Source organism: Manihot esculenta, chromosome 5 (genome assembly GCF_001659605.2).
Source record: "Manihot esculenta cultivar AM560-2 chromosome 5, M.esculenta_v8, whole genome shotgun sequence".
Lineage (NCBI taxonomy): Eukaryota > Viridiplantae > Streptophyta > Magnoliopsida > Malpighiales > Euphorbiaceae > Manihot > Manihot esculenta.
The window spans coordinates 27,502,021-27,527,739 of record NC_035165.2 but is presented as its reverse complement, the minus strand read 5'-3'; the positions used below and the strand labels follow the sequence as shown (position 1 = coordinate 27,527,739).

At 34.7% G+C, this 25,719-nt stretch overlaps 5 protein-coding genes across 8 annotated transcripts; all 5 read right to left on the bottom strand.

The window, feature by feature from the left end:
* Positions 1–545: 545 nt before the first annotated feature.
* On the bottom strand, positions 546–5,005 carry LOC110615320 (J domain-containing protein required for chloroplast accumulation response 1). 4 transcript variants are annotated; one of them, XM_021757147.2, is made up of 11 exons: positions 4,058–5,005; positions 3,893–3,966; positions 3,658–3,740; positions 2,941–3,565; positions 2,450–2,850; positions 2,221–2,332; positions 1,759–1,826; positions 1,499–1,552; positions 1,340–1,417; positions 960–1,136; positions 546–817 (listed from the first exon to the last, which is right to left on the bottom strand). In XM_021757147.2, the coding sequence occupies exons 1-11, from the start codon at positions 4,441–4,443 to the stop codon at positions 779–781; spliced, it is 2,097 nt and encodes a 698-aa protein (XP_021612839.1). In that variant the 5' UTR covers positions 4,444–5,005; the 3' UTR covers positions 546–778. The 4 variants fall into 4 exon arrangements, 3 of the variants coding, with proteins under 3 accessions (XP_021612839.1, XP_021612840.1, XP_021612838.1); XM_021757148.2 differs by having other exon boundaries at positions 2,941–3,550; XR_006350699.1 differs by lacking the exon at positions 3,893–3,966 and having other exon boundaries at positions 960–1,150; positions 2,941–3,740.
* A 1,059-nt stretch (positions 5,006–6,064) lies between these two features.
* LOC110614358 (probable protein phosphatase 2C 55) lies at positions 6,065–9,725 on the bottom strand. Its single transcript, XM_021755880.2, has 5 exons — positions 9,504–9,725; positions 7,954–8,858; positions 7,419–7,743; positions 6,863–7,012; positions 6,065–6,603 (listed from the first exon to the last, which is right to left on the bottom strand). The coding sequence occupies exons 2-5, from the start codon at positions 8,709–8,711 to the stop codon at positions 6,307–6,309; spliced, it is 1,530 nt and encodes a 509-aa protein (XP_021611572.1). The 5' UTR covers positions 8,712–8,858; positions 9,504–9,725; the 3' UTR covers positions 6,065–6,306.
* A 584-nt stretch (positions 9,726–10,309) lies between these two features.
* On the bottom strand, positions 10,310–12,645 carry LOC110614783 (cytochrome P450 734A1). The gene is made up of 4 exons (XM_021756445.2): positions 11,828–12,645; positions 11,454–11,698; positions 10,915–11,278; positions 10,310–10,833 (listed from the first exon to the last, which is right to left on the bottom strand). The coding sequence occupies exons 1-4, from the start codon at positions 12,317–12,319 to the stop codon at positions 10,414–10,416; spliced, it is 1,521 nt and encodes a 506-aa protein (XP_021612137.1). The 5' UTR covers positions 12,320–12,645; the 3' UTR covers positions 10,310–10,413.
* A 146-nt stretch (positions 12,646–12,791) lies between these two features.
* Positions 12,792–15,059, bottom strand: LOC110614782 (cytochrome P450 734A1). Its single transcript, XM_021756444.2, has 4 exons — positions 14,462–15,059; positions 14,002–14,246; positions 13,394–13,754; positions 12,792–13,307 (listed from the first exon to the last, which is right to left on the bottom strand). The coding sequence occupies exons 1-4, from the start codon at positions 14,963–14,965 to the stop codon at positions 12,885–12,887; spliced, it is 1,533 nt and encodes a 510-aa protein (XP_021612136.1). The 5' UTR covers positions 14,966–15,059; the 3' UTR covers positions 12,792–12,884.
* Positions 15,060–21,355: 6,296 nt separating this feature from the next.
* Positions 21,356–24,200, bottom strand: LOC110614370 (zinc finger protein GAI-ASSOCIATED FACTOR 1). The gene is made up of 4 exons (XM_021755890.2): positions 23,639–24,200; positions 23,145–23,541; positions 22,841–23,031; positions 21,356–22,286 (listed from the first exon to the last, which is right to left on the bottom strand). Exons 1-4 carry the CDS (start codon positions 23,778–23,780, stop codon positions 21,529–21,531), a joined length of 1,488 nt encoding a protein of 495 aa, XP_021611582.1. The 5' UTR covers positions 23,781–24,200; the 3' UTR covers positions 21,356–21,528.
* Positions 24,201–25,719: the final 1,519 nt, after the last annotated feature.

Genomic DNA, 25,719 nt, shown 5'->3' with positions numbered 1-25,719 from the left:
TCCCGTTCTTCACTCTAATTCCATTTCTATTTGAAAAACAAAAATATTTTTTTTAATAATAAATAATTTTGATAATGGAGCATGAAGAAATTACAACTCACTGTAATCAGTTTTTTGCATCCCATTGAACAGCTCCCTGCGCATCGAAATTTGCCACTCCATTGTCGCCGTAGAGAACGATTCCATTCAATTGTTTGAAATCGATCCAATTAGAATGAGGAAAGTCGTTCAAGCTACTTAGAGCTATCAAAGTCCCTTCAATCTTCACTTCCAGGGACTGGTTGTTGTAACAAGGATCAGAGAATGAGATTGGACCTATAAAGAATTCACCCTCAGGAACATAGAAGGTGGAAGTTCAAAGGCATCCCATGTGGCTAAGAATGCCTATTAAAAAGTAAAAAGATGGAGATGATGGAAGATTTTCTCTTCCTTATTTCTATTTCTTTTTTAGGGCGTCGGGGAATTAATTTTTTTTTTAAAATATTAATAATATTTTTAATATATTTTTTAAAATCAAAATACCAACCACAGTATAGAGACTAAAATAAGAATTTGAAGTGACTTTTCAAGTAAAAATAAAAAATATGTACATATTTAAAAAAGAAAATCTAAATTGGAGCTTGGCAACATTCAATGCGCTATAGGAACCAAGCAGGTATGTCCAATACATAGCAGCATACCACACAAACTACCTACGTACAGTCCAAAACGTAGTTTTCTCGCTACCATATTAGCGTATCATGTGAACCCTATTGATTCATACTTGAGAATTCATTGCTCACACTGAACCAAGTGAGTTGAAATGGGTCCATGCTTCCTGTGCAAGAGCGAGCCTTTGTTAATTCTACTACAATTATTGTATTATAAAATTTCTCCAAAAAACGTAGGGGATTTTGTAAGTACTACATTGTCTAAATAGTATATTAGTGTTTGAATTCCTGGAGGAAAAAAAGAATTACCTGCAGAATATCAAAAACTTTCTCTGCTATGTATTTTTGATGTGATGTGGCACCTTTCTGCTGTAGTTTATCTGGGTGTAAAAAGAGTAAGGCCTTCTGATATGATCTCTTCACTGCATTTCCTTCAATTATATCAACAAGAGGCACAGGCTTCCACCCACTTTCAGGCCAAAGAATCTGGTGTAATCAATCTCAACGTCAATTTTAAAATTCATTAAATTGGTCGGAGCCTGAAAAATATGGCTTAAAACATAGAGTAGGAAAAAACTAATCTATTTGAAAACAGTAAATTCAATGTAAAATACTGAAGATGAAAAGAAATATGCACTTGTGTATTGAAATTTGTCATTCAAATGGATAGGGTTGGATGCTAAACTCACATATTGTAAAGTTGAGAGCAGGGAGCGGATGTTCCCTTCCCTTCCATTTGACCATTTCCAAATTTTATCATTAATGAACTTCAATAAATGAGATCCGTTAGCATTTCCTACTGTAACCAAAGAATTGATAAGCATGCATTAGAGAATACTCCACATTACTTGGATATCACCAGCTTGTGGCAGTTCATCTTCACCCTGAGATAATTCTTTAATCTGCTCATAAGAAAAGTTTAAACTTGTTTGTTAGAAGCTGCAACCTATCTAAAGGAGTTAACAGAATACATACCTCATTAGCAGGAAAATCACATGTTTTAGTTATTTATATTTGGAACATTTAAGTTGAGAATTTGAGATGTCAAAAAGAAAAATCCTTCAAGTTAATATGCAATTGAAAAGTGAAACTAGATATGATTGTGTACCAGGATATTTCCTTGGAAGGAATCATCTGGATCTCCAGCTATTGCTTCCGAGCCATCAGGGATTGGTCCTGAGAACAACACTTCAATCTATTACATAAAAATATATCTGAACAGCCACATGCAGAAAAGACTTGAACAGTATATGATACTGTATGAAAAAATGAGATGTGATTTTTATCTATATATATCGGTAATATGAGGAATCTGAGGGCAATGGCTGATAGGTCCAAAAGATTGTATCACTTACTTTTCATGTATTATGTGAGATTTGGGAAAATATACTAGGGTATTGAGAGTTCTAAGAGATTGTATACTCTTTTTGGATTGGGACTTTATCTCCGGTAAACCTTACAGTCAAATCACATTAGATTTCTCGTGTCTCTTTCTCTATTATTGTGATTGAGTGCATCGGTGCTCCTTGTGCGTTTGTCATAACACCATTTAAAATTAAGTTCAACATACCTGCAGTTGATGCTGACCTATCCTTAAGTCCAGGAGAGATCGCGGTGGACTTATGGTTGCTGTTCCTCGTCTCAGAATGTTGTTTCTCTAACCGCATAAGAAACTCATCTACCTGAAGCATATAATTCATTCAGAACTTCCTTGAATTTTTTGGCATTCAGAACATTATCTTTTGTATGAATTGTCAATGCAAGAGCAAGCCAAACTGAAGTCAACTTAAGCCGAGTACCACAATGCAGGGATCGAGTGTATTGTTCTTGTTCACATTAGGCAAGTGCATTTTCTCTTTTAGTCGAGTTGAGGTAAAATCTACATCATCTTCTGTCTTAAATTTGCCTCTGTCATTCCATCTAGAGCTCTGAGATTGAGAATCCACACAGAATTTGGAGTTGTTTGAAGCTGCCTGGTTAAAAATTTTAACAAATTCCCTGACCTTTCCCTTACCTCTACTCTTTGCAAGAGAATTTGTGGGTGAACCTCGCAAGTTTGTTTTATCCATTTTTTCACTATGCAATACATTTCCATCTTTTTTCTCTATTTTTTCACTAAAATCAAATAATGCTACTAATCTTTTGATGCTTTTCACCTCGTCTTCCTTCAATTCATTTTGGGTAGTAATCTCATCGGTTCCTGCACAAGTAATTAATGTACCATTGAGAGTCTAAATGGGAAGCAATGCTCCTGATCTACAACCCAATTGGCGTCTTTCATAATCATTACCTATCAACGGGGAACGCAGTGCTTCTTGTGTGGCCACAGAATTTTTCTTCTCTACTTTTCCAGAGAAGCCTGTACCAAGAACAAAATGAGGTTTTGTTTCTTTATATGAATTCTGAAAGATAATATTATCAGGGCCATCTTCTTGATGAGTGCATGGGATTTCAGACTCGGTCGGAATTGCCTTGTCAGAATTCAGCCCTCCTAATTTTCTATTAGTGCTTCTATTGAAAAGGGAGCCATTTTCATTTTGATCAAGTTCAACCTCAGAGGACTTAGCATCTGACGATATGCTAATATTGAATGAGGGGCAACCAGTATCCTCCGCGATCACTGTCGGTGATTCCGTTGCCATACCTTCACATGCTATCCGTCCAGAAGCACTTGAGCTCCTCTCAAATTTAAACTTCTCTTTCCATTTTGAACTATTTCCTCCTGCAAGAGGCAATGGTAGGGGTATCCCTTTGCTTGCCCATTTGTAAATTGAGAAGTGAAACTGGTTGCTAATATTTGGACCTTCAGAACTCTTTGAATCCATTTTAAAATCATTGCCTTTGGCCATTTCATTAGGTTTCACAATGTTTGATGACTCTTCCTTGCTAAGAGATTGTTCCTGCAATAAAGAGCTCTGAAAATAAACATCATTTCCCGACTCCCCCTGAGCTTGATTTGCTTTGCTTGAAAGTCTAGATAGGGTAGAATATGAACGAAAGCTTATACCAGTTGAAGTAGCATCCTTATTTCTGTGATAATTACGGGAACAGGACCCAAAAGTTGGCAAGTCAGTCCCTTTGGCAGGGAGGCTGCAAAAATTAGCAAAAAGGTTGATATAAGCCTTTGCGAATTCATGCAAAAATCCGCTGAATTGATCCATAATAATATGGAAAGTAATTAGAACATTTAGTAATCAAGGAAAGTTAGGACATTTTCAGTTGCCAAATAATTCGGCGATTACCAAAGAACAACACCAGACAGCATGTAGAAAACAGAAACATTCTTGATGTGTATTGTATATTCCCCAGTGAACAGCTAGCCAAATGATTGGAACAATCTGGTAAATTAAGCTGCAAGCTCTAAGCTGTAGTAATAAGCAAAAAATATGTAGAATTAAACCCAAAACCTGAATTGTGTTGCCTGTGATGAACTCGCAGAGTGCTCAGCAGTTAGTGGCAGGGGATGAACAGGGCTTAAAACTCTCGAACCTGGAGCAGAAGAAAATGGATCTCGACTGCTCTTAGTCGGAGAATAAGCTGTAAAAATATCATCAAAGAAATCATCATTTGGATATCGCCTTCTACTAACTCCTCCCTCTCCAAACACCGGCTTCTCACTCAGACCTGACCACCCAGAACGAGATAAGCTTGTTTCCTCATCACTTCTTAACGCATACGAATCTCCACTTTCACCACAACTGCGCCGCACCTCCTGAATTGATAGCCGCCTTGGAGGGCCACCAAACACATCGTTGAAATCAACATCCGATGAGTTTCTACAAGGACTATTCATACCTAAGAAGAATCTTTCTTTAGAGAACCTCTTCGATGTTACAAGCCACCAATGCCTTTGAGGAGACCAATTCAAAAGGGAAAATTGGCGGGAAAACTCACCATAGATGAGTGAGCTTGGAACTGCAGAAAAGGGGAATGGGTATTGGTTGTTGAAGCCAAACTAGCAGAGATTTTGAGATTTGAGCATCTGAAAAGTTGAAAATTGGAGAGTTGAGGAGGTGAAGAAGAGTGCAAACAAACAATGGAGAAGATTTTGAAAGGGGAAATACAGAAGGCCCCCTAAGGCTGATGTGGTCGAGTGAGAGTCTGAAAGAGATCTGTGAATGTGCGTTTGGATATTGGATAAGGTAAATGAATGAAATTCCAAAAGAAATTAGTTAGGCGCTTTGGCTAAAATTTTGGCTGGAAGAGGATCTAAGAATCAAATGACTTGGCGACCCGTTAACTCGGATATTTGGTGATGCAACGTCGCTTTGGGTCCGTTGGTAGACAGTCATCGGTTAAGATGACAGTCTGTAATTGCCGTGAAAGGGCTGCACGGCCCCGTGACAGTTTTCGAAGTGACGCGACGAACGCTGTTCACGTAAATTAAATGCAAGATCAAAAGTCGAAATAGAGTCTTTCACCTAAAAAAAATCAAAATTTAAAAATATTTATGTGGACAAATGAGTTTTTTTTATAAAAAAATAAATAAAACTAACTTTAATATTTTTTAAATATATATAAATTAGAATCATCTAAAAATTTTTAGTGAAAATATTATTCTTTCTAGAGCTTCATAGCAACACAAGCTCACGAGAGACTTGCGTGGTTGAATAAAGTAGTTATTTTAGTGGTTAGCTGCGTGGGAATAATATTTACATCAGCTGTGCTTTGATTGTAAAAAAGGCAACAACCCGTAGACGGAACTTTAAGCTCAAAGAACTACGATGCCACACCATGGTGTTCCTGCATAATTTCTAGCGGAATAATATTAACATTCACAAGACGAAGCATCATAAAAGACATCCATGTTACTAAGGACAGAAGTAGCATCATTAATATTACTAATAGACAATGGAGATACTTTATCTCAAGTCATTTTATTCATTTAATTTTTTAATTTTTTTTTTGCCAAAAATTAATTTACAGATTTGCATCTAAAACTTATAAACTGCTGAGTGACGAAATATGATGCACTAGTGAATAATTTTCTAGTTGTTTTCCATAAAAATTAAAATCCTTAGAAAAGAGGAAAAATACCAAAGAAAGATCAATTGAATATTTTTTTCTCTCAAATCAAATATATTTAATGAATTTCACTCGCCCAATAAATATTCAACTATGGATATAACTAATTTAAATTTTAAAAGATTAAATTACATAATTTAAAATATAAAGAGTGAATAAAACTTAAAATTAAAGATATGAATTGATATTTTAAGAGCCAATCTGAAGATAATTCTATTTTTGAGGGATAGAAAGTGAGTGAAGCATTTATCTAGAGAAAGCTATTTTATGATTATAAAGGAGAAGGTTATATCTCGTTGTTATGCTCTTTTTGTGTATCATGTGAATGAAAAAAATGACTTTTTGAGAAAATGTCATAACACAGAATGCATTTGGCAGTTACTAATATATACAAACAAACAAAGCAAGTCTTTTGTAGATGGGAGTGATGGATAATAATGAACTTACAACATTGAATTTTAAGTGAATAGGATCATATGCTGTACATATTTCTCTGACAGCTAATTGCCAACGACGCTAAGCCGTTAATCTTGAGCTATAATGCCGACAAAGAAAATTAGAGTTGCATTCAGGAAAGGAAAAACAGTAAATTTTAAAGAATAGCAAGTTTATACATGTGTGAGAGGAGTCGTCATCTCTCGTCAGAGCTGGTAATATACGAAACAACAACAGTAATGTCATCAAGCTTGCCACCATAATAGCGAAATCCAGCATCTTGGGCAGCTGTAGAGAACGGGGTCTGCCTGTCTTTATCTTGTGCCCGTTGGCGTGCCAATGCAGCTATTTTCTGAGCTGTCACTTGAGGCCCTAAGCCAGTTCTTGTGGCGTGAACCACCACTGCAGTAATTTCGTTGTTGTACAAGTTGTCAAACAAACCATCTGTTCCAGCAACTATAACATCTCCAGGAGCAACAGGAATTGTGAAAACCTGAAACAAACGGCTTCACTTATTTAATCATTCCATAAAATTGAAGTCATTATAATGAAGAATCCCAAATCTTGTGCTTGCATTTGACTACCTCTGTTTCAAAGCATAGACCGGGTCTACATGGACCCTTTGTGTAAATGTATAAAGTTTCATATGGATCTCACTCTCACACCACGGTTTCACGAAGACATGCTCTAGGCAAAAATTTCCTATATATAGAGCATTGAGGAGAGCACAACAAGAACATGCACAAACTAACCTGACCAGAGCTAGGTAGATCGCCATCGTTTCTGCTCCCAAGTTGATAAGTGAAATTAAAATCATGCTGCTGCACAGGAGAGCGTAATACAGTGCATCCATCTCGAATTATTAAAAAACCACTGTCCCCTAAATTGATTGCATGAAGACCCTAAGAAACCATCAAATATTTTTTGCAATAAGTCAGTAATAATATCTTGTTTCAAGAAATTGAAACCAAAAGCCTCTATGTGGAAGTATGAAGTGGCAGTCGCCATAAGTAGACAAATGAAATTGAAAGTGAGATCCACTCAAAAGAAGAAAGTTAAAATATCAACAAGGCAGGAAGTAATCAAGTTTCCTATCAAGTTCATCAGGACACCTCAACCCATATCCATTATGGTAAATTTAGAGGTAAGCCTGTCTGTGAAATGTGAAAATAATTGAGAGTCGCATACAGTTAAAAAGCTATTCATCCTAACAACTGGCAATGTAGCATTTGCTAGATACAGAAAAAAAAAAAGAAAGGGAAAAGAAAAAAGAAGAAAAAAAAAGATACCGAAATTAAAATGCCATACCTCTGCTGTGAGTGCTATGATACATGCTGTCGAGGAACCCTTGGCTTTCGTGCTAGAGTAAGCTTTCTCCAGGACCCTAGCTGGGTCAACAAAACCTTTGGGTTCCTCTTGAATGGCAGTTACTGAATTTGACATGAGTTCACGAGAATACTGGCCTGCATCAATGCCAAGATCAGCCCAACCACCAACACCATCAGCCAAACCAATTGCTTGCTCATCTGAACAAATAAAATGTGCATCTTCTCCCCCAGTTGCTTCTTTATCAGGATGGGGCAGGTAGCAAGATCCTGATATTAGCTTCAGCATTTTGCCAGCAGAATGCCTCCTGAAGTCAATTTCAGGCAGCACAACAAGGATAAGTTTTAGAAGTTCTAATGTTGCATCCAGCCATCTTACACACATACGGTACAATTGGATTTTAAAGAAGAAAAAAAAAAGGAAGCTGTTCTTCGAACAAGTGAAATATAATTCAATAATTCATATTTCTAAGCCAAGCATATTCATTAAAGGAATGACGGGGACATGAAGAACATACTGTTCTGAGGAAACAGAAGAATTTTCAAGTCGCTCCTCACAGGCAGAATTCTCAAAGGTTACATCAGGGGCAGTTCCAGCTGACAAATATGAAGGGGACGAGCTATGGAAATATCTAGATCCTGTCTCTATGTATGGAAACCATTTCTTCATGACATTATAGATAAAATATCCATAAATAGGAGAGTTGGTGGGTTGCTTTCTGTTATTCAAACTCATAATGACATTTCTGTAACTCCGGGAACTTCTACGGCCAAAAGAGATGCTGGCACTGTTGGTTGAAAATGGAGAATGCCCAACCCGTGAAGTTAGATTCTCCCAGAAACATTCAACAATTTCAGCTCTGGATGTACAAGCAGCCATTTGCTTATTCAGAAACTTCCCACTGTCTGATATTTGACTAGTATCACAAAGGGCACAATCAGTATGATACCTACAAACTTGAAGTGATGGGCCTGACACAGATGATACAGAAAATGTGTGAGAAGGGGCTCCAAAAACAGAGATATTGCTTCCATGATTAACTAATAGGGAATCAGAACGTGCAGCAAAAACTGTACAAGGCCTCACAAGTGCATGAACGTCTACATGAGACGCAATTCGTACATAATGAAATAATCTATAACTGTAAAACCGACTCTTCACTTGGCCTACTAGAACTTCAGTTAAATCTTCGAGCCCACCCTTTTTGTGTAAGATCGACCGCTGAATTTCATTCTGTACTGCAGTTCTTAGTCTTGAAAAATATATAGATAGCATCTTAACCTTTTAAGCAAAATAATTTTGCTCAAACCCGTCTAATATAAAGAACACAACTGATACCACCATATACAAAATATAATCTCATAACTATCAGCACATCTATGCATTAAATTACTATCACATGAATCCTGTTGCCTCATAAACCTGCATGACCAAAGAGAAGCAAACCAATTATAAGCATATTAACGGACTGATTCCGTTAAAAAAACTAAGAAAAAAAATACCAGGCAATGTGACCTATGCTATAACAGGTATAAAACTACTCTTTACGCATGACTGATATCCAGAGGAAGTGGTGGTTCCGTTAATTTGTGAAGAACAGGTTGTTACAAGCAGTTAGATGAGCTGAAATAGCTAACATAATTAAGAATTCATTAGTTCTATGTTGGGTGGTTTAAATCATGACGGAATAACAGTGTTCTATCTAATTCCTTTTCTCGCAACCACCAATTCTCTATATGCTGTTTTCTTGAGTTCCAAACAAATATCGGGTTAAGATATTTCAATTCAAATCTGTTTTCTTATACATTTGATTTTTACTTGCAAATCAACACATTTCAATCCCATCAATCGAGCCTCATACCATTAATTACACGATTGATTCATGTTAATCATTAATTAAAATATCCAAAAGAACGGAAACAAAGAAAAATACAAACAAAATAAATATATGATTCCCTCCACAGATAAATTTCCAGAAACTTTTCTTTATTTAAATGTTAAATATAGAAAACAAGGTCACACATTTTCATGGAAAAGAACCAGAAGTAGAAATCATCGAATCTTTACCTTCTCCTCTTCTCACATATACGAGTCCACAATTCCTCCACTTCCTTTTTCATCTCCTTCTAACTCATCGCCTCTCACGATCGCCATAACTATAGTAAAAGACCGAATCCAGAAAGTTTGCTAGCCCAGAATTCTGGGGGAAATCTGAAACCCTAACCCCGGAGAAAGTTACAACCTTTTGGTTTCAGTTCGGACAGGTACCCATAGGGGGAAAATATAAATAATGTTGTTTGGACTAGTTTGACACTGTTGATGGCACGTTATTTACTGCAAGTAGCGTCATTGTTGTGATTCAGTTAGGGGTAATTTGGTCATTCAGTTTAAAGAATATAGCAAACAGCCAAGTCAGTATGCTTCCCGCCTTTATCCAATTCTAACTGAAATTCCTAATTAGTAGGAGCTGAATTGGCAAAGCATGCAAATAGAAATTACATGCTAATGAAGTTATTTCACGTAGAATACTTTCTATATATTTTAATGCCAAAAAGGTTAAATTTGTCAACCAGAAAAGCGAGATTAAAAAAATCAATTTTTATCTTTTACTCTAAATATATTTTTTATTTTATATCATTAAAAAGTTTAAATAAAATTTTACTTAATTTAAATTAAAAAATAAAATTTGATATTTTATAGATAATTTTAATCTTTTAGCTGTGTTTTATTTATCCAAACATATAATAGTTTAAAAATTTTATTGTTTGCTTTATGCTGGACAAGCTTAGTGAACCATGCTCTAAAAAATTATTTCTTTGATGTCTTCAAACATTTAGCTACTACAAGCATATTAAATAAGTAGAAGAACTATATACAACAGTTTATTATAATTATCACAATGATGAGTTTCATGTATCAACAATTGCATTGACTAAAATTTTCGAACAGAGGGTTCCAAACAAAACTCAGCAAACAATCATTTAGAGACTTTCCTGAAGAGAATTTGTGCGCCATATTGAGGCTGTACTGTCAGGAAATTAATCGGAGCATGAACATATGTTGGAGACACCACAAAAGAGAATCGGCGAATGATCATAGCTAGAACAATTTTCATCTCAGCCATGGCTAAACTCCGTCCCACACATATTCTAGGGCCTAAACTCCATGGGAAAAACACGGCCGATAGATTTCGAGCTTCCATGAATCTCTCAGGATTGAACTTGTTAGCATCTACACCCCATATCCCAGTGTCTCGATGAGCTTTACTAAAGGCCAAAACAAGTTCTGTTTTGGCTGGAATTTCTATGTCCCCCAGCTTAACGTCTTTTTTTGCTTGCTTGATCAACGCAACAACTGGAGTGTAGAGACGGAGTGTTTCATTCAGTATCATTGTTATCTGTTAGAATTAAGACAGAGATGTAAGAAATGAGCTGTGTAAGAAGGCGTTGGAGATTTTCTTAGCTTGACATGAACTTACAATCTTAAATTCACCAAGCATTTCTGCAGTGGGAAGCTCTTTATCTCTGCAAACTAGAACAACTTCTTCTCTGGCTTTGATTTGCCATTCTTGATGCATTGATAAAAGGAGAAGTGCCCAAGTCAATGTATTAGCAGTTGTTTCTTTTCCTGCAAAGTAAAACGTTTTGCATTCATCAATAACCTCCTCAACATCTAATCTCTCATCTTTACCATCACGATTCTTATAAGGACACATTAACAAGCTAAGCAAATTTCTTGAGCTCTCTTCTCTTCTGCTATTAGTGTCGATCGTTGCTCGAATTGAAGCCCGGATTTTCTTCTCTACTCTCCACCTCTCTATGTTCATCTTGGTAGGCAAGAACCTGTGACAGTAATAAAGAATTGTAGAGCTTTATCAATATACTACTAGGATTACTACCAATGGTTTTAATTCATTGGTATTATGTCTCGAGTTCGAATCGCAGTTGAAGGCAATCATACCAAAAAGGAAATTACTACTAGGATTACTACAACCATATTGATTTGAGAGTTGGGTACCTGAATCCTGGAATGTAGAGAGCTTGATGAGCCTGAGAGATAAGGCGTAGTTGCTTTTCTTGTAAATTGAATATCAGCTTTCCCTCTTCATAACTGCTTCCAAAAATTGTTCTGGAAATAATATCTGCTGACAGATTATGGAGTTCTTTGTGCACATCCACTTCAAATTCATTTTTCCCTTGCCTTTTTTCTTCCCACTCATCCAGCATTTTCACTGTACTAGCTACTATTTTTGGCACCCATCCCTTTCAATTAAATAAAATCATATCAGACGAACTCCGTTTGTCTATGAAAATAATTTGTAATATAGAAAATATTTTCGTTATATTTTCTATGAAAAATATTTTTAAGAAAAAAAACTTTAGATTACTAACCTTAACTTGCTTCATGTTCAAGGCGAGACTAGTGATTCTCTTGTGAAGAGCCCATTTCTCAGCCGTGAGCGCAGGGAGTCCGTTTCCCAACAGCTGCTTGACAAAGGGTTCAACACGAGCCTTCTCAAATAACCCACTCGTATCCATAAGAATCTCCTTAATCAACCCTGCCTCAGCTATGACCAATTCTGGTCTTGTCCCTGACCAGTACAGTAAAGTCTCTCCATACTCGCATGACCACTCGTGGTAAAATGGCACCACTCGCTGGAGTATGTCGTGATCAAATAATGACATCCGCCTTGACTGAGCCTCCGCCGTCAGCCTACGCTTCTCTGCCATATTCCCGAACATCGGCCGGTAGCCAGGGCCCCTTATTCCTTGTTTCATGAAGTGGGCTTGAATTTTGTACGGCACCCATAATACTGAGTAAGCAAATTTCACAAGAGATACAGCAAGAAGCAACAGTAAGATCACAAGAAATGTGAGATACATGATGATCCCCTGAGGTGTCAGAGGCAAAGATCATGAATTTATTTATAGGCTAAAGAGGATTTTGGGTAAGGCGTGCATCATGAAGGAGGGAATAATATTATACAGAAACACCAGTGCAGGCCTACTTGCTGTCGCTGCTTTAAAAAACTGTATAATGGTACTTGCAGGTTATGAGCAGTTGAGCTTGTGTACAATTTTTTTTAAGAAGAATATGCTTTTTTTCTTTACTTGAAACATTGTTTAACAATTATCTCTCGATTGTCTATGATTAATTAACTTGTCAGCCTAAAGTTGTTGAGATAGAACCATCAAGCGTAGCTCAGCGTTGGGATTTGTTGTAATTAGCAGGGCCGGGAGATTGGAGCACGGTCTCCTGCTGCAGCAATTTAGCTGAATTGGCACAACTTGGTGGGGCAGCAACTGTAACAGTATTCTAAAACTAAGCTGGCCACTTAAGGAGGAGACAGAAGGATTCTCGCAAATGGGTCCTGAATTTGATGAGTTAATACAGTGAAATTTGGTGCACAATCATTCTGGTTTTTCAATGCTTTTACAGACAATGAAATCAAATACTTGAAATTCTGCTAAAGATGATCTGCGCACCATATTGGGGCATCAGGGTCATTAAAAGCATTGGAGCATGAGCATAAGTTGGCGACAGTACAAAAGAGAAACCTCTGATGATCATCGCCAGGACAATTTTTGCTTCAACGATTGCTAAATTTTGTCCAACACAGATTCTGGGGCCTATTCCAAATGGGAAAAATGAAGCCAAATGATTTCTAGACTCAGCAAATCTCAAGGGATTGAACTCATTTACATCTTCTCCCCATATATCAGGATCATGGTGGACAGCAGTCAGCGGCAAATACAGTTGTGTGCCTGCAGGAACATCAATGTTCCCGAGCTTAACGCTCTTAGATGCTTCCCTAATTAGCGTCACAGCTGGTGGGTAGAGTCGCAGAGTCTCATTAATTATCAAGCTCACCTATTAGAAATTGCCAAGAATGAAAATCTTTTATGAAGAGAAGCAAGCCTGCAACTGGGGAAGCAGAAGCAAGGAATATAACTTACAGTCTTAAGGTCATTCAAATTTTCTGCAACTGGAAGCTCATTACCACAGATTCGAAACACTTCTTCTCTTGCCTTGTGTTGCCATTCTTGATGTGATGCTAAAAGAACAAGTGCCCATGTCAAAAGATTGGCAGTAGTTTCCTTTCCTGCAAAGTAAAAAGTCTTGCACTCATCGACAATCTCCTCTTCTGTTAAGGTCTCTTCTTCTCCATCCTGATTTTTATATGAAGATATTAGTAAACTAAGTAGATTTCTTGAATTTTCTCTGGCTCTGCTATTAGTCTTGATCAATGTTCTTATTGATTCACGTGTTTCCTTGTCTAGTCTCCACCTCTCTTTGTTCTTCTTGGTAGGCAAAAACCTGCAACATGAATTCACATTCCCTCGTTTGGCATCAAAGATTTTTAATAATTCAATTCAACTCTTTTCTATCAATTTTATTGTTTAGAATATAAGAATTCTTTTTCTTTTTCATCATGCATGATTATAAATTCATTTCTTTTCTTGCAAAATGAATTGCAAGACTAATTTACATGAACCTCGGAATATCCTTCAATGGTGGATTGATAAATTTTTGGAAAGAAAATGGAGAGGAACAAAGAGATGACCTGAAGCCTGGGATGTAGACGCTCCTTATGGCCTGAGAGACGAGGTGCATTTGCTGTTCCTGTAAGGCAAATATTCGCTTCCCTTCTTCAAAACAGCTTCCAAAAGCTGTTCTAGATATAACATCTGCTGAAAGTTCATGAAGTTCTTTGTTCACTTCCATCTCGAACTCATCTCTCCCTCCTCGTATTTCCTCCCACTTGTTTAGCATCTTCCCAGTGCTAGCCACAATTTCTGATACCCATCCCTGTAAAAACATTATCAACATGGGCTCTAGCAAGAACTTCCTCACACTACAAATCTTGAAACATTAGAACTCAAGACCTCTCAATTTACTGATATGCACTTAACAGCAAGTTATTAAATTATCTTGTATTTAATTTTAAAGTAAAATACTTATTAAATTTTAATTTGTAAATATAACAATTTGAATAATAAATTTATTTTTTTATATTAAATTACCTTGACTCGCTCCATGTTAAAAGCCTGGTTTGTGATCCGTCTATGAAAAGCCCATTTCTCGCCTTCGAGCACAACAAGTCCTTCCCCAAATAGCTGATTAGCCTGAGGGTTTTGCGCCACCTTCTTGAAAGACCCACCGCCAGTGTTCATCAGAACCTCTTTAATCATATCCAGATCAGATATAACCAACCTGGCTCTCGACCCGAACCAGTATACATAAGTCTTTCCATACAACCGCGACCAATGGTAGTGAAATGGAGACACACGGTGAAGCACATCGTGGTTCAAAGACGACATTGATTTTGACTGAGCCTCAGCATATAAACGGCGGATCTCAGCCGTGTTACCAGTGATCGGACGGTAGTTAGGACCAACTATGCCTTGCTTCTTGAAGTGATGTTGGATTCTTAAGGGGATCCATATGATGGAGTATATGAATTTGAGGAAACTGAGGAGCAGTAACAGGGTGAGGATTTGAAGAAGCAGGAGCAGCAGAGGAGGCATGGTGAGAAAGATGGATCATTCTGGATGGCAGAAACAGTTTATAATTAAAAGTTACATATAATATCATTATTTTACAAGGTGGTGGATTGATTTGTTTATGGGATTTCTTGAGATTGGATTTATTTTATTTTTGCTGCTGACGATCTTCTTGCCAACTTGAGGTCATGGACTACGCCTTCGAGCTTCAATTATGGATGGTAAATAATAAAAATAAATTCTTTGTGCTTTTACTACGAGACTGTTAGGGGGCAAACGAATTAAATTAGTACTAGAACTACTTAGAGACTTGAATTTGATAAAATTTAATAGGGTTGGACTCGTTTTTTAAATAAATTGAATTTAAATTTATTTTTTAAGCTCGTTTAATAAATGAGTTGAATTTGAGTTTTATATCGAAAGTCGAAAGGAAAATCAAAAATTATAATTTCTCTATAAAAATATAATTTTTTTTATATTTTTTTATTAATTTTAAATTTAAAAAATTTTAATTAAATAAAAAATTTTAATTTAAAATTTTTTTAATATTCTTATAATTTAAATTTTATTTTTAATTTAAATAAATTTAAATTATATTAAAATTATTTATAATATAATCAAACTCAAATCCAAATATAAATGAACTGAAACTCAAATTTTTTAAATGGAGTTTGAATTGATTTGTTAATATAATAAATGAGTTTATTGCAAATCGAGTTAGAATCGAACTCTAATTTAATATTTATTTTATGAATCAAGAGCGAACTTATAAATAAAATTCGAGTCGAGTTCGAATTCGAACTCGAATTTTTAAATTTATTTTCTAATCGAGTCTGAACTTATTAAAACTCGACTCGTTCATTTTGATTATAACCTTAAAGCCAATTAAATTAAATTTAATTTGTTTTTGTCAAATAGCTCCTAAACTTTTATTTTAAGACCAAATAAGCCATAATTTAATATAGATTATTTTTTAATAATAAAATATTATTTTTTAAATTTAAATATATCAAATTTTAAAATTTTAATTAATATAAAAATTAAAAGATGATAAATAATTTTTATATTTCATTAGGGTTGAACTTATTTAATTTTAAATGTAAAATTTATGAGTTTATTTGATAAAAAAAATTATTTAAATTTATTTAATCTCTAAATAAAAATATATAAATTTAATTGAATTTTTTTTCAATAAAAATCACAAATTTTCATGCATTTGTACTATAAAACTAATGTACTCTAATATCATAGGGTAAAAATTAAGAAATTAAAAACAAATGTTATCTCAAATATTAATATCTCTCTCCTCACAAATTATTATTCTTTGCGGACTTGTATTGAAGAGATATACCATCCATTTAAAATAAAAAATTTATAAATATTTAATTTAATTAATTTTTTTCAATAATTTACCATTTCAATCTTACATGATTTTACAATCATTTGATTACATGTTTTAAAATAAATCATGCCAAAAAGAGAATAATATTATAAATATGAGAAATTAATACAAAATGGTTGAAGAATTTTAATGTAATGTTTTTTAAAATGAGAAATTTTATGTCAACAAATCAAAAATTAAAAATTAAAGAGAAATAAGAGTAACAATGACTTTTTTAAGTAATTGTTTAATATTTTTTATTTTATTGATGAAAATATAAAATAATTAATAAATAATTAAGGAAAGAAAATAATAATTAATAAAATAAATATTATATATTCAATAAAAGATATAATATTAGACCACCATTTAAAAAAGTGATCGTCGCAAGTATTTTTAAAATGTAATGATGTCCAAAGTTGATGTACACATGTAAAATTTTCTACTTACTCTAATATCAAATGTTGACTTATTTTATAATTGATATGCTAAAAAATGAGGTGAAAAATGATTGATCAATCTATAAAAGTAAAAAAGGCAAGATGGTTGGCGTTTATGAGCAGTCACTCTAATGCTTAAATTAGTGATTTATCACAAAGGATGAGTGTAAGTAAATAGCTTGAATATAGAAAGAGTGTAAGAATGCGTATCTTAAATTCTGTGTATATTTTACTTTTATACTATAAAAAGATAGAGTTATTTATTAAATCTCTTAGAAATCCAACTTATATATCTCGTGATTATAGGAGTAATAAGTATCTGTTGAATACTATCTTTTAATAGTAACTTATGGTGAAAGGCTTGACCAGTTCATGAGAGGGCGTATCTTTTGTCGTTTCGAGTATCGACCATTATGATGCACATGTCTTCTTTCTTATGGATAATACTCTCGTGACCGAGTGTCATAGTTTACTAAGGCCTTACCATGTAACTTTATCATATGGTGACAGTTCATAACATACTTTAGGCAAATATTATGTCATATTAGAGATCCCTCCATCGGTTTTTAACTATTCATATTCGAAGATTACAGTTATTGGATACGTGGCATGTATGAATTGACTCTTCATACACACGTCTCTTCATCTGTTTTGAACATAAATACTGATTGCCTTACTTCTTGAGACGCATTTAAACCAACCATCGAAATCACAGTATAAAATCTCCCTTTCTCCTTTAATCACCTCTTTTGCTCTCAATTGCTTTATGCTTATAAAAGACTCGACCACTCGGTTTCTTATTTTCTCATTTTCTAAAGGTAAATCCTGTCTCTATTCTTTTTCAAAGATGAATAGATCTTCTTCCTCTTCTTTTGGCAGAAGTTCAACCTTGATGCTCTAGCTCCAATCATTCCATTGAAAGCGATCCACGATAATGACAACCTCCTGGTGAATGACATCCTGTCCATACTAACTGAGAGGGACGTAGACCGCTTGCATGACCATTACCAGATCTCTCGAAAGATTTTTAAGGTTTATGCTCCACACTCGAATGTTCCTGTAGACGATCAGATCCCTGCTGAGGATACAATCATGATATATGAAGAACAATTGAAAGTAGGTCTTTAGTTTCTAATGGACCCATTATTTATTGAAGTCTTTTAATTTCATAAGTTGTTAGTCACCCAACTGCACCCAGATAGCTGAAGAATTTTGGTAGCTTTCCGCTTCGTCTACTTCAACAGTAATATCGAGCCGAGCATTTCACTCTGTTGTACCAGCTGGGTACCTGAAAAAACAAAGAATTTTGGCTTTTCAACGAGAAAAAACGTCAGACTCTCTTCGATCGGATACCTTCCTCCTTGAAGCGTTAGAAAAATAAGTTTTTCATCCTCTGTAACAGGGTGTCTAGAGATTTTGGACAGCTCCAAACTAATTGGAATATATACATAGAGTTTAGAAAGGATGGGGTCCAACCATGAAGGGATGAGAAAGAGGCTTTAAACTTCCTCCAGAAGATGGCCTCAACCCAAAGAATGGACATTAACGTGCGGATGAGGAACATCACCTTGTCATGGTAAAGTCATTACTAGGCAGAACAACCTCAGTTCCCTCAACCACTTAGTCTCCAAGACTATCGGGAAATCATACCCTATACTGCAGATTTCTTTCCAAACTTTATTGCTTTTAAACTACTTTACTTGCTTACTTTTTACTCTATGTAGGTATGGTTGGCAAAGGAAAGAATAAATTCATAAAGGCGGTTTGTGCTGCTCGAAAAGGAAAAGTTATCGTGGATGTCATGGCTTCCCCAACAAAACGAACTTGCCGTGCTGAAGAGGTCATCGTTCTTCCTCCTCTACCTCCGCCTCCAACAACAAATGAGCGAACTGTCACACAACCCGAGTCTTTCACCAGAGTCACTCCTTCCTTACCACCCAACTAACTCAGCAATGGAATTAAATGATGTAATAAAAAATAAACTAAAAAATAATTGGTTAATCTGCAAAAGAAAGAATGCGAGGTAGTTGATATCTATGAGCAGCCACTTTGACACTCAAGTTAGTAATTTATTGCAAAGGGCCGAGTGTAAGTAGTTTGAATTTAGGAAGAGTGTATAAAAATACATACCTTGAACTATGTACATACTTTGATTTTATACTGTAAAAATATGGAATTAGTTAGTGAATTTTTTAGAAATTTGACTGGTACCAATTAGTGGATAAGGGATCACGCGATTATAGAAGTAATATGTATCTGCTAGATACTATCTTTTAATGATAACTTATCGTGAAAGGTTCGACCGATTCATGAAAAAGTTTCGAATATCGATTATTATGATGCTGGAGTCTTATTTTTTATAGATGAGATTTCCATAATCGAGTGTCATAGTTTATTAGAATCTTATCACGTGACTCTATCATGTATTGACGGTTCATAATATATTTTGTCTAAATATTATGTCATAACTGTAATTAAAATATATTAAATTTAATTCTATAATTAAGAAATTGAAAGTGATAATATGGAATATCAAATTGTTTTTTTGTTTAAGAGAAAAACAGTGACTCATTAATTTCATGCTAAATGGACTCTGATTTCCCCAAGTGAAAGACGTTTGTTTAGGATTCATGAAGCACATAATATTTCTCGCGGAAATCTCAGAGTTTGAAAATTTTATTATTTAATATTTTATAATATAAAAAATTTATTAGTTGGTTGTTTTATTTTAAAAAAATATATTAAAATATTTTTAATATTTTAAAATTTTATTAGTTAATTTTTTATTAATTTTAATTATTAAATATTTAATTACTATAATTTTCTTAAAAAATTTAATTATTATAGTTTTAAAAAACTCAAAATCTGAAAATTAATCCTTTAATATCATAGATATTTTAATTTTTTTATAATATTTAACAATTAAATTAATAAAAAAATTCATTAATATATTTTAAATATCAATGATATTATAATTTATTTTTTAAAATAAAAAAAATCTATTAATAAATTTTATCATAATATAAAAATTAAATAATAAATTTCCCTTATAATTTTCCCATCGCTAAATGCAGAAAACGGGAAAAAAGAGCCCACCAACATAATGGCGAACGGACCCACACGTCATCACACAGAGGCCGTTGCCAATTCACAGCCTATTGAATACACGGCTGACGGCACGGGTCTGACCATGAGCTCACAATCAGTTACTACATGTGGCTGTTGGACCCATCCACTTTGACCAAAATTATGCTCACCTACATCCGAATAATAAAAAGATAAAATACCAAAATCGCCCTTAAACTATTCAACAAGTTAAAATTCTGAAATTTCACTATCCATTTCAAATTTGTCAAATTTCATTATTAGTTTTAAATTTATTTTTAACTTATTATTAAAATATTAAATAAATTCAAATGAAATCAAATAAATTAAAAAAATATAACTCGCACTCTTAATAAATTTTTATAAATAATAATAGTTTTATTTAACATTTAAACGATAATTTAAAAGGTAAATTCAAATAAAAAATAAATTTAATATTTTAAACTATAATATAAACTTATCTAGGTCGGTATACATAAATTTATAATGTAAAATAATAATAAATTATATAAAATTATATACATTTACCGCATATTATTCTGAGATTTTGAGAAAATAGAATTTATAAGTGTGAGTATAAGTTTAGTCTGAAAAGGTCACGTATTTCCCTTTATTCATTTCATTTATTTTTTAGTAGCGCATAATTGCTATTTGTCCCTATCATGTGGATTCGTACATATAGATATATCTATTTGACTATTATCGTCTAGCGGCCATTTAATTCTTGTTCGGTGTGGATATTGATAGGACTATGGCGTAGTCGATCTGCTTTCCTACCTCCCATCACGTCACACACGTTGAACTCTCCTTTAATAGATTCAAGTCTTGGATTAATTTGGCCTGCTTTAATCGCATATCGGATGACGCACCTGCTTAATGAATTCTATTGAGTTTTGAGCTTACTTTCTTTTTTAGAATCCAATCCGAATATCAGAAAGCCAGCGATCATCAATATAAATATAGTCTAATCAAACATTATCTATTCAATATTATTACATGCTCTCCCATCAAGCTAAAATAGTACGCTAATTAATGTAAATACTATAAAACACTTATAATCTAAATAATTATCATAATCTACAAAATCATTAAAATGTTTATAACTTATTTAAAAAATAAAAGAAAAGAAATTTACTATTTTTTTTACTTCTTAATAAATGTCTTCATATATTTTAGCAAGTGCATCATCATAATTTGTTGAGATAATATTACTTGTTTTCTCCCCACAGCTACCCTCCAAGTAAGACATCACTGTCATCCAACCCGCCGTGTCACTTTCAGACACTAACGTTTTTGGACTAACAAATGAATGGATTAGGCTCTTAGCTCTCAAGTTTGAACCATTTTTTAACTCTTTGTTTTTTAGTTAATAGCAAAAAGTAGGTTATACCCATGTTGGCCATGACTTGCATTGTTTCCAATCAAAGCAAAATAACTTTACCTCCCATGCCAGTTTCTCCATATTTTAATTAAATTAAAGCACCAAAGGGACCAAAAATTAGTATGTACATATATTTGAATACTAACTAAAACTATTCCATGGACCTTCTCTGGCCTTTATTTTTGAGAAACAAAAGGGTATCAGCCATTGGAAAGCAAGAGAGATGTAAGAGCTCAACTTTTTCACCGTTGACAAAAATACATGGAAAAAGTGAAGCTCTCTAATACAAGGCTGAACCACTTGGCTTTTTCTCGGCTGCAGCATCCCATGTTTCTTTAGAGCTCCCTCCTCCGTATGGAGTTGCTACAGCAGAAACTGCAGCTGCTCCTACATTGAAGCTGCCACCATAGGAATTTAGCAAAGCAGAGCCAGCACCTATGCCCAGCCCAAGAAGATCAAGCGTGGTTGGCTTGTTCCCAAACAAAGGAGACGAACCCATCATAACATCTCCGGAAGGGAGTCCGATTCCGAGCCCAGCTGCCACAGCATTAGCGTCTTGCTTCATGTCTCGTTGATTGCCGTTGATATCTTGGCTACAGGAAGATGATACTGGCAAACCCAAGCCACGGAGAAATGATGAGTTTGATGATGTTGCACCCATTTGTGCTGCTTTTTGAAGCAATGCAGTAGCGGACATGGCAGGTTGGGGAGATAAAGTATAGTGTCGATGGTCTTGGTCTGGGAAAAAGGAGGCATTGTTGGAGAGATAGAAAGAAGAGGAAAGTGAAAGCGACGGAGGCTCTGCGGCTCTATGTGTTTGTATTGTAGTGGGGCAATCAGAGTGAGGTAACGCGCAAAGAAAATTGGAAAGTGAGGTAGATGATGCTTGTGAGATAACCGCTGCCATTGCTGATGAAGCAAATACACTGGCAAATACATTGCTAATAGAGCTGCTGGATCTGGAACTCGGAATAGTGGCATTCAAGCATGCAGTTGCCGGCGTTGACACTGAATGTCCAACTGGATTTTCTGCTAATTCTATGAACAGAAGTGGAGTGGAGTGAGAGAGAAGAAAAAAGATTTAAAAAAAAAAACAAAAAAAGGCAGAAAAAAATTACACTTAGAAATAGATAATGGGGTAACCTAAATCATTCGAGTAAAAGATGGTATTTTTGGATAATAAAACTCTATTTAGATGAGGTAAGTGTAAGACCCACATGAAATACTGTACATATAGTCTATAGACCCGTATAAATCCAGACTAAGCAAATTTTGCCGGGATGCTCCTCTCAAACGTCAATCCCCTCTATTGGCTTTTCGATCTTTGAGCAGTGTGTGCCCGTGATTTTACAGCAAAACCTCTAGTCTCCCCCCTCCTCCTCTCCTCTCCTCTCCTCTCCTCTCCTCTCTCTCTCTCTCTCTCACACGCACACACGTATACATTTGTTATATTCTCTGAGCCTAAAGTCCATGCGAGAACGACATCAACTTAAGGACAAATCACCCACAATGTACCAAACCCAGTACATATGTAAAGCATAAAGCCACCGCCTCTCAGCCACAAGGTAGGAAAATATAGCACTAAGACCTACCTGAGCTTTGAACTAAGACACCCGAAGAAACTACAGTGGTTGATGGCGTAAGAGGTGGAGATGGCGGTGAAGCAATCACATTCTTTAGATTCGTATTCCTCTCCTTATCCATAATCGTTAGGGTTTTTGCCCTCGCACTCTCCTCCGCCAAGACATCACAGAACGCCCTATGCGTTATGAAACTATCCCTCCTTGATTACCAAAGCAAAACAAAAAAAAAACACACAGAGAAATATTAGTAACAATCAAGACAGACACAGAGAGGAAGTGTAAAGCAGAATCAGAGATAAAAAGGACTAAGAACCTGGAGAACAAAGACCCACAATCGCATTTATACTCTCGAGAGCCACAAATCTTCATGTGGGCCTTCCAATCCGACTGAACTGCATAGTTCTTGGAGCAGCGTTCGCACTTCCACTTCTTCTCACCGTGCTTTCTGCAGAAATGCTTCTTTATACCGGTGAGATCTCCCAGAGCTCTAGCTGGATTGTGGTGAACACAAGCTGGTTCTGGGCACACGTATACCTGCTTGCGTGGTTCCCTACTGGTTCGTTGCTTTAGTTTCCACGGTAAGTTATGGCCGCGGCGGTGAAGCTGGAGGTTTTGGTCGCGTTGGAAGCCTTTGTTGCAGATTTCGCACACAAAACGGTTTGAGGCCAATAAGGTCTTTGGCGATAACGCCACCACTTCAGCATCTGGATCTGAAACGCACAGAATCAAAAGCAAGGAGATTATCATGCTGGTAAAAGTAGAAAAAAAGATGAGAGAGTTTTTGGGGTTTGGTAAAATATAATTTACCTGGCATTCCGGGAAGGTTTCTCTTCTTCTTTGGTAGCGGCGCTGAGAGAGGCGGCGCTTGATTACCAAAATTAGATACATTATTGGCTTCTCCAGAAGCAATGGAAAATGTCATTTGTGAGGAATTCTCAACCTCCACCATTCTATTTCCGTCAAAGCTAAATCAACCTGAAGTCCACTGAACCCTTCCAGTTCTCTCACTCTCAGTATCGAAGCGTAAATGTAAAGGTTATGGGGTTTCGGTTGGAAAGTTCAACTAGCGATGATAATGGCGAACCCAACTAAACTAGCTAAAGAGAATTCTGAATATTTCTCTGAAATTAGACCATTATAGAGGAAAAAGAAAAGGACCTACTTCTACCAGATTCCACTCGCTGAACTCGCTCGCAATGAAGTGAAACGATTCAACTCTGTCGGTGACCGGTGCTTCACGGTCACAAAAGGCGGCTGCTCCACTTCATCCTCATCTCTGTGCAGAGAGAGAGAGAGAGACGGGCAGAGACAGAGACAGAGACGGAGACAGAGAAGCAGTAGCATTTAAATAGAACGAGAGAAAAGAGAGGATTTGAATTGAAGTGGAGAAAATATTTTTTTTAAACAAAAAAAAAAAGGTTAAAGCGGCGGTAATTAACTATGGTTGAAGCTTGAAACCCCTTGTATGTAACCATGGTTAAGAGCTTATGACTGAGATACGACTCTCATATCATCATCTGGCTGCTCAATCCAATCTGACCATCCACGTGTCATAATATGGTAGTTGCTGACACTTGTCGGAAGAAGTCGGACTAGGCGGTGCTTGTCATATAGCGGAGAAAACGACTAGGGACTTCAACTTTTATTTAATTATTGTTAATTTTTTTGACCTTTTTGAAACACTAATAGAAAAAGACAGTATAGCCCATGACTTGCAGCCGCTTCCACCATTAAAAAGGCGGGACAAGAAGGACTTTTTGTAAAGAACACAACGTCAGTAATGAGAAAAAAACTAAAACCAAAACTAAATATTTCAACTTTATGCTTGAAGGGAGGCTGTGCATGCGTCGATGCTAGCAACCCGAGGATAATCACCGCGACGGCCGGTGATTTCCACACCCAAAGGCTATCAGCCATGAGTTTTACTGCATCATCTCTGTAAGTTGTGCAGGTTTTGGTGTTCTGGTTCTGAGTACTGCAATCTGTGTGGTTCTATTTACTTCTGAATTTTAGGACCTTTTTTCTAAGTCTGGAGACAGGGCAGATCAAGAAATTTAAGTGAAGATGACTTAATTTTATTTTATAGCGATATTTTTAATTTTATTTATTTTGTAAAATTTTTATTTAAATATATATTAAAAATAAAATTTTTAAATTAATATTTAAATTTAAATAGAGCAATTGAAAATAAAATTTACTTTCTAATAATAAAAAGTAAGATATAAAAATAAATTAAATAATAATGAAATAATTTATTTTATAAATATTTTAAAAAGAAAAAAATTAAGTAAAATATTTAGAGCTCCAATCTTAAAAATTTAAAATAAAAATTTTAAATTATAAAAAAAAATTGTGGGAAAGTAGTTACTATAAAAATAGGATTAGGAGTTAGCCATTGTATTATGAGAGAATTATTAAAAATATCTACATTTATTAATTTATTTTTATATTAAAATTACTCTATTAAAATATTTTATTTTTTATAAAAATAAATTATTTAGTTTAGATGTAAACAAATAATTAGTCTAATTTATTTTAATTTTAATTGAATAGATTAAAATATGAATATTTAAAATTATAAAGACTATATAATAAATATAATTAAAATTATATAAATTAAATAAATTAAAATTTTAAGATAAATTAATGAATTGTTTTATAAAAGAAATTAAAATTTTAATCTTATAAGATACAAAAACTTTTTAATTAGATAATTTTTAAATAGAAATATATTAATTTTTAAAAATTAAGAGATTTGACACATTGATGAATTTTTAAAAAAAATAAAAAATTTAATTTTATATAATAAAAAGGCTTTTTAATTGAGTAATTTTTAAATAAAAATAAATTAATAATTTTTAAAAAAAATTAAAAGACTTAACAGCAAT